This window comes from Sebastes fasciatus, chromosome 7 (assembly GCF_043250625.1).
Source record: "Sebastes fasciatus isolate fSebFas1 chromosome 7, fSebFas1.pri, whole genome shotgun sequence".
Classification (NCBI taxonomy): domain Eukaryota; kingdom Metazoa; phylum Chordata; class Actinopteri; order Perciformes; family Sebastidae; genus Sebastes; species Sebastes fasciatus.
In genome coordinates, this window is record NC_133801.1 from 31,625,160 (window position 1) to 31,639,704 (window position 14,545).

At 40.0% G+C, this 14,545-nt stretch overlaps 1 protein-coding gene across 3 annotated transcripts in view; it reads left to right on the forward strand.

Annotated features, from left to right (window-relative positions):
- LOC141770603 (neurobeachin-like) overlaps nucleotides 1-14,545 on the forward strand; it is a 286,789-nt gene that overhangs the window by 247,818 nt on the left and 24,426 nt on the right. For all 3 annotated transcript variants that reach the window (XM_074640308.1, XM_074640306.1, XM_074640307.1), the window contains 3 exons: nucleotides 6,682-6,822; nucleotides 7,909-8,028; nucleotides 12,700-12,852. In XM_074640308.1, coding sequence (XP_074496409.1) covers nucleotides 6,682-6,822; nucleotides 7,909-8,028; nucleotides 12,700-12,852 — 414 coding nt within the window. The remainder of the gene's footprint in view (nucleotides 1-6,681; nucleotides 6,823-7,908; nucleotides 8,029-12,699; nucleotides 12,853-14,545) is intronic.

The following is a 14,545-nucleotide window of genomic DNA, read 5'->3' on the forward strand; positions in this document are numbered from 1 at the left end:
TGAAAGCTGTTCTGGTGGTCTTGTGGTCCTGTTTGTATATAAAGATTGGGTTGTAAACCAAAGTGTTTAGTGTCGGTTAGTAGTGAGCTCATTGTATCCCACCAAAGTCAACATGAGACTAGAGACGACTGATTCTTGATTAAAATATTTAAACGCATGATTGTACATTGTACAATTGATTGTCCATAGTTAATCGTGATCAATTGCAAATGTTTTATCTGTTCAAAATGTACCTTAAAGGGAGATTTGTCAAGTATTTAATACTCTTATTAACATGGGAGTGGGCAAATATGCTGCTTTATGCAAATGTATGTATATATTTATTATTGGAAATCAATTAACAACACAAAACAATGACACATATTGTCCAGAAACCCTCACAGGTACTGCATTTAGCATAAAAAATAAACTCAAATCATAACATGGCAATCTGCAGCCCAACAGGCAACAACAGCTGTCAGTGTGCTGACTTGACTATGACTTGCCCCAAACTGCATGTGATTATCATAAAGTGGGCATGTCTGTAAAGGGGAGACTCGTGGGTACCCATAGAACCCATTTTCATTCACATATCTTGAGGTCAGAGGTCAAGGGACACATGTGAAAATGGCTATGCCAGTTTTTCCTCGCCACACTTAAGCTTGAGCATTTTTTAACCTCCTTCGCGACAAGCTAGTATGACACGGTTGATACCAATGGATTCCTTAGGTTACATGATAGCAGTATTTTCACTCTGACCTTGAAACTGAGCCCGCTACAACCTCCCAAAGATAGATTGCATTAATGCTTTAAAGAAATTAGTGGCGTGAAGACAAATTTGCATTAACATGTTATTATTGCGTTAACTTTGACAGCCCTATATGACACATTTGGTGCATTTAAGACAGTGACAGTTAGGACAAATGTTCATCTCAATTAATATACAAGATTGTAAGATTCCACCGAATTATTGAGCTGAGACTGCGTGTTGATAGCCATCACATATTTTAATTGGAACTGCAATCACAACCATTGTGCATTTATAATATGACAAAGTCATATTGATAAAGAACTGGGACACAAAGTTCCCAGTTCTTCATCCTTGCACAAGGAGACAATACAACCAGCCATAAGACTCACAGTCGTCTCTAGTCTCATGTTGACTTTGGTGGGATACAATGAGCTCACTACTAACCGACACTCAGCACTTTGGTTTACAACCCAAACTTTATATGCAAACAGGACCACAAGCCACCAGAACAGCTTGAAGTTTACTTCCGCTTTCCATCTGCTTTCATTTAGTTTTTTCCTTAATTTGTCGCCTCTCCGTATATGTCTATACATGCACCTTACATGTAAATATACATTGCATTTGCTTTATTATTTGCATCAATGCAACTATATTAATTACCTGGGAAATAGCCACTTGGCCTTATGTTAGTTTTACTTTACTTTACCTATATTTTGTTGTTGTCTTTTTCTTTTTTTTTAACATTTCATTGAGTTTGGTGTATATTTGCGGTATAACAGTCCTAATTTGAGCAGCGTTCAACAATCCGCCAGGTGCATATTCCCTTTAAGATGACAGCAACCTGTGACAAAGAATAATGTAGGTGAACTGATCCAAGTTTTGCAATGCAGTCAGTATAATTATCCTATCTCAGCAACCACGCAAGTATTCTAGAAAAACAAAATAAAAGCATTCTTACTTCCACAAGTCACATAGAAAATGTCTTATTATATTTATGCTTACACAGCTGAACGACGGGGGGACACTGTGAGAAAATTTTTTCCCTCATTTATGTAGCGCCAAATAGCAGAATTAATGGGATATAACTTGTCAGTAAACATGTCTTCGGATTCCTTCCCTGTAACTTGGTGTTTCATTTAAGACGTGTTTGTGGTTACTTTAAAGGTTGAGAGGTTGGTGGCAGCGAAATAGAGTCGAGATGTACTTTTTGCATGCACCAAAAAAAATGTAATGTCGGCTTGTAATATCCCTTTGAGCACAATTATATGTTTCATATCACACTCTCTTGACTATGCTATTATGGTTTAGTTTGTTTTCCAGCTTCTTCTGGTACAATGATATTTAAACGGGCAAGTAAAACATTTAATAACACTGGAAATCAAAATCTTTGGTTCTAATACCTTTCTATGTGAATTGTTTACGTATTCCTCTCTTTCACACATTACTTTTACCCACCGCTGACTTTTCCTCACCTGGATCTTTCATCCAGCTCCAACCTGCATTAGTTCCACTAGCGGCGGTTTTACAGAGTGCGAGACGTCTTGTGGCTTGCACCCCGATCCAGCTGGGCCAAGACGTCACATGCAAGGCCATTATCACCCCATAAATCTATGCAGATCTCAATAAACTTCTCTTTCAGTCTATTCAATTGTGCTAACACTGATGTGGACTGCCATTAAATTCTAAGGAAGAACCAGAAAAAAACGGCCCCATTTAATTTTGACTTAGAGCTTCAGGCATGTGCACCGTGCCACACATGGATATGACTAATCTTCAAAATGACCGAGAGAGTCTGTCTGTCGCACTGAGGTTGCATACAAGCTGAGCCCAGCCAAAAGAATAATAGTGTGATTTTAATAACGTTAGAATGAGTGAATTTTGAATCGAGGGCTTTTATTTTATTCCTTGTGACCTCTGAGCTGCAGCTTTCAGGTGGAAAAGCTGCCATTGATTACATTACCAGCCTCCCTCTCCCCTCAGTGACTGAGTCAGTGGTACTGAGTATATTAATATTGACTGCCAATATGCCTCCGAGGCTCTTATATTGGACAGGGTGATTGAAAAGGCAGAGAAAGCAATTTATTCACCACTAAACGTATGTTTAATGGGAGTCATTTTGTTGCCTTAAGAACACATGAAAATGAAACAGCCGCCAAAGGGCAAAAACCCAGTGATGGTGTCAGTATGATATTGAAATTATTACTGAGGCTGCGGTTAAATAATTAACCACGCTATCCAAGGTTTGGCCTAACTATGAAATAATTGGATGGATGTCGAATAAATATAGTGATGCTATTATTTTCTTATATCCTCACAATAATTGTTGTTGCAGATCAACGAATAAGGGACTTTTTATCATTATCAAAAGCTGGGTTTTTTTTAGAAAATGGGTTTTCCCTCTACTTCTCATATTAAAAATAGGAAAATGATATGGTAGAAAAAATGTTTTTTTTTTGCAATAAATTCTAGCTGACAAACCCACGGTTGGGTTTGTATTGCGTTTTTTTGGGTGACGGTCTCGGTTCGGTTTGCTTTGCGCATTTTGGAGAACAAAAATATAACTATTTCCAATTTGTTTGAACTCCAAAATATATAAATAGATTGATAGTAATGAATGAACTGAAGGGAGTGCCCTACATATTCCACTTTTAAGACCAATCTCAAAAAAATGGCTTAAGGCAAATCAGAACTGCGATCGCTTTAAACTTGATATGTTGCATAATGTATTTTGTCTTTTCTACTTGTGTGTATTGTATATTTGTATCTGTCGTCTATTGTATCTGTATATTGTTACCTGCCTATGGACTAAGGATAAAAATCTGCCTCCTTGCTAACTCCTGCATGTTTACATCCTGTATTTTATACAGATGTTCATTAACATGCTCTATCCCCATCAAATAAAAAAAATAAATAAGATAAATGATGTTTGTATAGTATATGAAGCCATAACACTGATTTTATACATGACATCAAATAGGCCTGTGTTCAGATAATTGCCTCTTCTATGTCTCTGGCACCTCATCAGATAATTAGCAGGCCTGTATTTAGTAGTGGTGCAACGGTTCAATACGCCCATGGTTTGGTTTGTACGCCAATAAATGGCTCTTTTTTATGGTTTGGTTTAGCATTCCTAACATATACTGTATAACATTCAAACTTTCAGTCATGATTCAGTTTTTCTGATATGGTGATTTAAGACCATATCTTGTGATGTTGCCATATTGCACTATATTGCATAGATCATGGTAACTCCCATCAGTAGTGCCCAGTAGCACAGAAGGTCTCTGAACACATATGGGAGTAGCAGTGCTGAGTAACATGTTTGGCTCGGTGGGTGCGTTGGGTGTAAATCAGGTCAGCCAGGGTTAATCCACGTGGATTATCCACAACATTTAGCAGGAGACGCTCATATCTCCTCCCTCCATCCTCAGCGCGCCACCCTGCTCACCCCTGCCACCGTACCCTTGTAAATTTCAGACAGAAGACAGCGCAACAGGACATTTTTAGGGTTCAGGAGAATAATGGGGTCTGACAGACAAATCCCAGAGTAAAGCTCCTTGACTGGCCTGAACTCTCCCCCAGCCTCTCTGCCGGCCTCACCACATGCAGCCTAATGGGGAGCTTCTAAGACTTTGCAAGTCGATCTTAATTATGCTCAATTATGCTTTCCTGTTCCTTGTGCTGTCCATAGCACAAGAAATAGGAAAGCAGTAATTTACACCATGCACCCAACAAAATATGTTTAACTGTAAATCAAAGTACTGTAGCTGCATGGTCTTCATTAATTTCACTGCAGCCATGCATTTGGACCATCACATCACATCACCCGCTACACGATGACATTATTGGCAGCAAACGGTCTGTGTCACCAGGCCAAAACTCTGCTGCTATATTACAGATTGCAATCATGCAGCCAAAAGGTGACACATGCAAATCATCGTACAAGAAAAAATCACTTGCTATGATCTACACAAAAATATGAATTTTATATGGCTGCTTTTCTGCACTTTAATAATCTATTTTATTGAGTGAATATTTCCCATAATCCTGTCATGACTGTCATATAGCCGCATGCTCATTAAAATTTGATTTAGATGGAAGACTGGTCATGAGACCTGCTGTTAGCTGTAACAGTTTCTATTTTGAGACTCTAAATAGGGGTGGTTCATGCAGAAAAAAAAACAAAAGGCAGAACCCTCTTGCATGAGGCTTTGAGTGTGACTTGTGTGGTTGTCCAATAAGGAAGTCAAATTAAGTATGTTATATGAGTCAGACTAGCTAACGTTTAGCCCTGATGTTTCATAGAAGGATTTACTAATAGTGAAGAGGCTTTTTTTGTTTTGGGAGATTATAAAATCTGATGGTGCACTGTAAAAACAAAAACAATGGATTACACAAAGATGTATCTTCATACTTTTTATAGTGTAAATTACCCCTAATTACTTAACATATTAAAGCATTGGCTTGTGACTACAAGCCAAACTTGTCAGAGTGTCAATTATAATTTTTCAGAGGTGTAACTGGCTTGCAATTATAAGTGTCACTGAAAATTAGGGCTGTCCTCGACCAAAGAAATTGTAGTCGACGAACACGTTTAGTTATCCTTTAGTTGATTTAATCTGTGGATTTGTAAAATTGAGTTCCTCCACAAAGAATTACACAAAAGCACCTCTTTAAATATTGTGTTTACCAGAGATGTGCTCTTAAGTTTCTTGGAAATAAGTCATTTAGTGTGGAAAAAAAAGAATAAACGACTAAAGAAATCTTAGTGGACTAAGAAATGTAATTTAAATCTGACTGTGTGGTTGTGATGAGAAGGTAGTAAGAGCAAAGGAAAGAGCTCATATCACTTCTGTAATAAAGCACTCACACTGGCTTACAGTAACTCATAACATAGATTTAAAAATCCTTGAACTTGTCTATAAATCACGGACTTGTCTTTTGTATATCGTTAATACGCTGCCAAGACATGAGCCTGGTATAGTACTCAGATCTTCAGACTTTCTGCTGCTCACTGAACCAAATACTTCTTCTTCTTTGATCCAAACCCAGAACAGTTTGAAGACCAGAATATTGGTGACTAGAACTTTTAGCCTAGCTTTGACATGAAATGAGTTACTACTATGTCACTACTATTACTATTTTTGATTTGACCTAATTTTGACTTTTTATCTATTTTCAAGTAGGGACTGGTTGTCAAGACAAATTGAATTCTACAGAGGTGTTTTTCATGTAAACATGACCCTCAAGGATACATAGAGGTTCATTATTCAGTTTGATGTCAATATAACAACGGGTTGGTCACTTTGACAGTGTGCTGTACTATAGTTGTTGTGGTTTGTTGTAATATATTGGGCATGATAGGTATCAATACAGATATAAACAAAGAATTTAAATTTGTAAATTTTGGCTTTCTGCTTTTGCTTTAATATTTAAAGAGTGTTTTTGTTTTGTAGTTTTAGCTTTTATTGTTTTATTATTTGTTTTAATGGTAAAGCACCCGAGCTGCATGCTTTGTATGAAGGTTTATCTTCCTTATTAAGAGTTCCTTATAAGAGTTTTACCAGTGAGAATGTCTTCTATTTATTGGATAATGTTAGCCACATGTGGATGTCAGAAACTCTAAAGAAAGGAAGCATCAACAAAGGAAGAGGGGATAAATTTAATTTACAATAAATTTCATCAAACACGGTTTTGTATATACTATAGAAAACAAATACAACAGTGAATGTTGTCAAGCTTGAAAGTCAATTAAAATATGAAATTTGTACAATCCTAAGTGTATATAAAGTTGAAGTTGACTTACACATGTTTACAATAGGAAACTTGTACAATTTCTTCAGGGTTGCTTTGAGGGGAAAAACTTTTGTTTTACTTCTTACACGGGCAAATAAGGAGCAAATGACTTATTTCTCAAAACTGAACCTCTTATTTCCATATTTTCTTTGCAGCCTGTTGGTGCTCTGAATCCGAAGCGTGCAGCTTTCTACGCTGAACGTTACGAGACTTGGGAAGACGACCAGACGCCACCTTGTCATTACAACTTCCACTACTCCACAGCTGCCTCCACCCTGCACTGGCTTGTCAGAATAGTGAGTCAAATCACTCGTTCAACCACCTTCACACTCATTATTGTACCGTGTTCAAAATCCCCACATTAGTCAGGCATCTGAATAGGAATGAAGCCGAACCCACATCTTCAGACAGCTTTTCATTTTTGAGTCTGCATTAGTTGATTGTCACTTGTCAGACTTGATGATGCTGTTACTTTGAGGTCTGTCGGCTTCTGCACAGGAAACAGCTCGACATCTCAATTTGATTGGGCCTGAGTTGGACCAATGGCGCTCAGAAAACACATTTCACAGGCCAGTAAACCGGCATATGTGAACTAAATAAAGAGTGGCTGGGTAATGATTTACAGAGGCTGCTGTGACAGGTTTATGTGTTTCAGGCAACCCAGTGAGCGCTGGAGACATGTCCATCAAGGTTACTGAGCACTGTCCTCATTTACTCTGCAAGAGAAGAAGGAGGCACACGCACTCTCTCCCCAATCTGTTCCCCGCAAAACAGACCTGCACGGCTCCTTTGAGTCGGTGAACATTTGATTTTGAAGTCGGCTTATTAATTTGAACGAGCTTTACGGGGAGTTTGTACTGTATTTCTCCTCCTCCCCCATCATTAGTAGGAAAAGGGCTGATGAACTGAGGGAGCTCCCTTGACAGCAGCTAGATTGGCCTCTGTGGGTTTGTTCCCACAATCCCTTTCTTCCTCTGGTGAGTGATCCATCCGCTACAACCGGCCATGGTCGCCATCGCAGGCTGAGAAAACCAAATTTGAGCCAATTATCATTATGGCTTACTGTACGCAGGAAGAACGCTAATTAATTCTCCCCCAGGCTTGGATACAATGAATGACTGATCTCTGCAGAGATGCCCTAATCTGCTGCAGAAAAGAATAACAGTGAAATAATGCAAATAATTCAGAATATTCACGTGCATTTTAATAAGATGCATGGTGATCCAGTAAATTCAAAACAGTACTGAGATTTTCATTATTTTGATTATGATGGTTGCAATTGAAACGCAGATCAAGAGGGTGGAAAAGATGATGATGATGATGACTTTAGATTTGGGTAGAGATCTTTGATCTTTGTGATGTCTGATTTGCTTTCTCTGTAGGAGCCCTTCACCACGTTCCTCCTCAGTGCCAATAACAACAAATTCGACCACCCTGACCGCACCTATTCAGCCGTCGCCCGCTCCTGGAGAAACTGCCAGAGGGACACCTCAGATGTAAAGGTGAGTTATCACAAGAAAAGCAAATAGTACAATCCATGGTTTACATTTATACGGATACACAGGGATAGAGAATTGTGCCTTTAAACAAGTGGAAGTTAAACATGTGATTATTATCTATATATTTCCTTGTCAGACACCTTCTTCACGCTGGTGTTATGGACCTGTGGGTATCTAATTCAGAGGACAATGATAGTAAATATTGCACAACATATCTACCAGCAAAATTGCAACTATACAGTAGATATAATTGGCAATATAACCATACAAAGCCTCTCTCTGCTCCCCTCCTCAGCCAATGTGTTTCAACGCTACTGCAAAAATATATACCATTAATTATAAATGCCTCATCCAAACAGCGAATCAAAAAGACCCAGAGTGTACAGGAATACCCTAAGCACTTAGAAATGCACATTTGATTTATTTCATGCAGAAAACAAACTATCTCAGAGGTAGACTGATCTTGTATCTGTGCATGAAAGCACTCATGAGTTTGAACAAAGGCTGTGTCTGAGAGAAAGACAAAGCCCTCCCCTCCGCAAATCCACCGAGCAGTCACCGAAAACGCTGAACCCTGCTGATTCGCCTCCATTTTGCCCACTGCATAACACGCAGCAGGAATACGCACTGACCTCAAAGTGTCATACATTTCCAGCACACCCTGCATCGGCTAGCGTCGCCCCAGGCAATTAATAAAGCATTAATGACAAAAGCTATTTAAAATGTAGTCTTTTATGTACGGACAGGGCTTTTACTCGCCAGGATCTGGGGGAGAGCAGCCAGATACGCGAGGCAGAGGCAGAAAGCTGCGAGCCAGCGAACAGCTGAATAGTCAGACGCCACCCTGTTAACAAATACAGCCTACTTTCAACTACTTGTACGTCTGCATGCATTTGTTTTTACACACATAGGATGGTTACTGATCTATTAGGAGAGGGGTTGTACTGTGGAGGACAATGCTGGATTACTAACAGTATTTCATAATGTATTAGAAGCAGGAAAATATTACGCAAGAGCTTGTTTGGTTTACTCATGGTGCAATGTGGTAAACGTCGAGGCACTGCCACTATAATGACTGTTAACAATTGCTGTGATCCTTTTTATAATAATTTATATTACAGTTATTTCTCTTATTTTTCTTTGCATACCTTCCAACCTAAGCTCTTTTTATATTTGTAATCTTGAACATACTTTATAATAAAAGGGCATTGCTCACTATAATCCCATCAAACATAAAATAAAATGAAAGCACAGGTTTCCAAGCATGCCAACTGAAAGGCAGCCAAACATGTAGACAGACACACAAATGCCATGCACGGCCACCACGTAGCGACTGAGACTGAGTCCGGGGTTAAGGTCACCTTCGGCCCAGTACTCCGAGCAGCCCATCAGGCCTCTGATTAAAAGGCAGCTTGTTTTTACCGGGGTCTCTCCTTCATTAACCCCGGCCTCCTCCAGCAGTAATGACGACAAGACCAAGGGAGGCTGAACCCCTGATGGGGATGACCTCCTAAAAGAGCAAGTCAAATGGAAACAATCCTGCGCCGACCAAGCCCTCACCTCCTCGACCACCCCGTCATTATTGTGCATCCATACCTCTCATTTATTCCTATGTTGCACACACAGTTATGTTAAGCTGGCACAGCCACCATGGGCAGAGAGAGAAGCAGACTCTTCTTGCAAGCAGTGGGCACACACACACACATGCACACACGCAGACAAACTCTCTCACACACACACACACAAACTGCCACCATGCTGTCTGAAGGAATCCAGCAGCACTCCACTGGTGACAGATTTTGACGAACATGTCATTAAGGTGACACAGTGTAAAGCAATGGAGGCATGTGTGATTGACTTGTTAGCCCATTACGATGCTGTTGCAGAATTAATGGCTGCCATGGGAGGGTGGCTTGAAAACAGAGCTGGCAGTTTTAACGGCTTGGCGGTGAGTTACGGCAGGAAGTTTACAAACCAAAAAGTGGAGGGAAAGTGTGGTTGTGTGTCTGTGTGTGTGTGCGTATGTGAGAGACAGAGGGGAAGCAGAGAGGAATGGCTACTTTACTCCCTTCCCTGTCGTGTGCGAAGGGTGAAATGTGACCAACAGCAGACCAGCGGTGTTATTGGCCTGTACCATGTCATGCTAACTCGCTCTATCAAAACCCAGTGATTTATGGGGGCCTAAAAGCTCCGCACGTTATGTTTCCCATAGGCGATATAAAACTACTGAATCTGACAAACACTGCATTCATAAAACGAGTCTGATACAAGGAGTCTTGCACCCTCCTTTATAGTCTCAGGCTGGGAGACAGACAACAGCATTTAACTTGTCTTGTGCGTATGTTTTCTAATGAGGACAGAGTGGAGGATCTACATTCCTTGTGTGCATATGCCTCATTGTGCAGAGGCTTTACTCACTCATCCTTTCTGAGCTGTATGATTAGGAGGTCAGAGTGGGGACTGCAAAATCATAGAAAGTATACATACAGTAATATATGTTTAAAATGTCTTATCTTAAATTAATTTCTTAAATGACCGTATCGGTAGTTTTGCATTTTGAGCCCATTACCTATCCAAAGCATGCCACTGTTTTAGGATTGACTGCTTGGCATCCAGAAAGCCACCATTTAATTTCAGATTGCTATGAAAGTTAAACCTGAATTTAAAACTTTTATGAGATAGGTCAATAGATATCATCTCCTTTCTTCTTATTTATATTTTTGCAAGGCAATGCAGCTGAGAGCAAGTGCTGTCTGTCCAAGTGTTCTTGCTTTCAAGGATGGTCTGACATCTACATTTCAGAGTTAGCTGCCAAAGAGTTTTGCAAAGCTGTGTTCTTGGAAAAACAGACTCGGAAGACAAATAATAAGCAAACACAAATGTTGTGAGAGTTTTTGAATCTCTGTATGTAACTTAAGGCATTAAAAAGTCCACTGTAGTGGATTGCCTATCTCAAGTAAGTCTCTGCAAGTTGATGTTCATGATATATAATTGGTTGCCTGGAAGGTAAGAAATGATATGTACTTAAAGGGACAATGTGTAGGATTTCTAGTTTCGGCATAGTACCCCTCCGCTCATTCCTCCCTTTCCAAGACTGCGGTAACGTGAGTCGCCAAATGCAAAACCGTGGTAACACCGTTTGTCTTGCTCAGAGGCCATCCTTACCATAATAACACTACTGACTTCTGACAACGGAAATCCGACGGCGGCTGGCGGTACCACGTTTTTTCACTCTGTGGCTCACGTTACCGCAGTTTTTCAAGTGTGTCAGAGAACTACGGTGACCTTCAGGTAACGTAAAAAATGCAAAAGGCTCTCTCTAGAGCCAGTGTTTGGTTTGTTTGTTCTGGGTTACTGTAAAAACGTGTTGGAGCAACATGGTGGATTCCGTATATAAAGGACTCATTCTAAGCTAACAAAGACACAACGATTTTTAGTTTCAGATGAATTATACACCTGAAACATAGTTCTGAATATTATATTCCATTTCTGCTAATACATCCCTCAAAATGTTACACAGACTGGCCCCTTAAAGCTGAAGTAGGCGAGATTGGAGCAAATATGATTTAAAAAAGTTATTTTTATAAAACGGTCGCTATATCCTGATAGTAGTACATGAAACAGGTAACCTGAAGAAAATCATGTTCCTCTGTGTCTCCGGTGTCCTACGTTGCTCTTAACCGCATCTGCAAGATTTCACAGACCGGAGGAAAACAAGCAGTAAGATCTGATCTGAGGTCCACTGTCCATCTGCTGTCTATTAGAGCTGGCTGTCAATCTCTCGCAAACTCCGACCAAGCGGTCAAACTAGGCAGCGCTGATCAAATATCAATCAATATTATTATTATTACGTTAATGCCTATTTCTCAGGATGTTCCGTTGAATCAGGCTTTCACCATCTCAAGGGACGTGCACGCGTATCTGCATTTGTAAAACAGCCAATAGGAACGCTCTCTCTCTGAAATGACCTGTGATTGGCCAAAGTCTCCCGTCACTGGCTAGGTTTTTTAAAGCCTGTAAACAGAGCCAATGGGAGGTGCAGAAGTCTAGTTTTCTCTCAGAACACTTGAATTACAATATTCTGAAAGGTTATTATGGAATTGTTGCCCAATGATGCCAAAGATATACTGCCTACTGCTCCTTTAATGGGTTAAAAAATGTAGAACTACCATTACGGTTATTCAACACAGGATAAATTCCTCTAGGAATAGTCTTGTCTCAAAGCGTGGGTAAATATTTGCTCTCTTCTTCAGTGTATGGAATCACACCAGGCTTTATGTAGGGGGCTCCTTTCCCATGCTGACTTCCCCTCCGCTGTGAGGTCCTGACCCCATCACAAGAGCCCAGAGACCAGGCAGAAAAACCCAACTCAGTTCCAGTTTCATTTAACACACCTAACACCTCTGCCTGGAATAACTGGACTAGCACCTCTCACCGCCTTCTCATGGCCCGCTGTTAAGTTTGTTTGTGTTACCTTTCCCCTTGAATTCTCACTTCATCTCGGCGGGATACAGAGCCTTTTTTCTCTGTTTTTCGTGGCGTTGCCCTCACATATGTTATTTCTTGCACTTTGCTGAATTGTTGGGCAATTATACGGTGGTATTGTGGTATTAGAAGTTGTGGTCTTGTCAGTGAGCTGTAAAACATGAACATCTCTCTTCCCTTTAAACGCAGGAACTGATTCCAGAGTTCTACTACCTCCCGGAGATGTTTGTCAACAGCAACGGCTACCATCTGGGAATGAGGGAGGACAGGACCATGGTTTGTGACGTGGACTTGCCAGCCTGGGCCAAGAAGCCTGAAGACCTTGTTAGGATCAACAGGATGGTAAGGTTTAGGCATGTGTCAAATTCAAAATGGTATATGATTACACCTGAATATGATACTACTTTTTGTTAGTTTTTTAATTAAAAACCAGTGGGCTACCTCGGAGTCTGAAAAGTGAAGCCAACGCTGAAGTACCTTAAACTTGCATTCTTTCTAACAGCCAGCAGGGGGCGACTCCTCTGGTTGCAAAAAGAAGTCTGATTGTATAGATGTCTATGAGAAAATGAGCCTACTTCTCACTTGACTTATTACCTCAGTAAACATTGTAAACATGAGTTTATGGTCTCAATCTCTAGTTTCAAGTCTTCTTCAATACAGCATGATGTTCATTTAGTAAATTATGGTCCCATTTAGAGTCAAATAGACCATAAAGCAGGGGATGCTTTAGGGCGGGGCTACCTTGTGATTGACATGTCGCTACCACGGCGTTGTCCGGTCTGGGTGTAGTCCGTGTTTTTTCGTCTTACAACTTTAACCCTTTCACAGTGTGTTTTCAGTTCATCAAAGTTATTTATAACCTTTTTGGCCACCTGAAAATGTCTTATTCAGCGTTCAGTTGTACTTAACTCCACGTTCTCGTGTCACTTCTGGTTGCAAAAAAACAAGATCTCGAGGCTTCAAAACTGTAGTCCACAAACCAATGACGTCACGGTGACTACGTCCACTTCTTATATACAGTCAATGTTTATTACCCAGATAAAATATTAGAAAACCTGAAGATCAAGAATGACCAAATATATTATCTAATTTTTGTCCATTTTCTTCTTTTCTGTGCCAAAAAAACATTACTTTCTCCTCCTTTTATTTCTTGTCTATTAAGGTTGCAGTAATGACGCTAATAAAAAATTAAAACTATGCTATTTGTAATTTTTACCAAGATAAATAGTTGCGGTATAATGGTTATTGTCCCAATCATAGAAACAATTAATTTAATAGATATATTTATACATCCCTCTTATACTATTCAGTAGAGTCCATCCTCATTCTCATAAGGTGCACTACTCATGTCATGTTACTTACTGTGGTGTATTTTGTACTTATAATACACCACAACATGTATATATTGTAGTACCATACTGAGAATCTACAATAGGTTGAGATTATGTAATTTAGATGTATTTTTAAAATGAATTCTTTACATTTAGCTTTTCTGCCTCCATCTCACAGCAGCAAAGAAATCCATTCCCCACTGTTCCCTCTAACCTTCCCCTGCATCTGTGTCTCCTTGTCTTATTCATGAAGCATCTAATAAAGTGCACCGCTCAATACTAACACTGTACCCCTGACCCCAGTGATGTCACTAAAGGACAGGACTGAGGGCAAGTTTGCCCTACACTGTTACCTTCTGTAATGCCGGGCCTCGTCACTTTGGCAGCGTGCAGGGCCCTTTCCGTGTGCACGTGTGCGAACGCCTGTGCGTGCACGTTCAACACAGACAGCCCATCAACATGTGGTCCACCACAACTCCCAGCAGGTTTCAGGAGCAGCACGGAGAAAGAAATGGAGATCCGACTGTCTCTTGCCGTCAGATAAACCCTGTTCTCCCTTTAATCTGGAATCACTTACTGTAGAAACTCAACAGCTCAACTCTCATTCATACAAAAACTACATGATGAATGGCCCTTGCATAAGCTTACAACAGTTCAGATGTGTTTTGAATACATATTTGGATTGTCAATCGATTTAAAATATG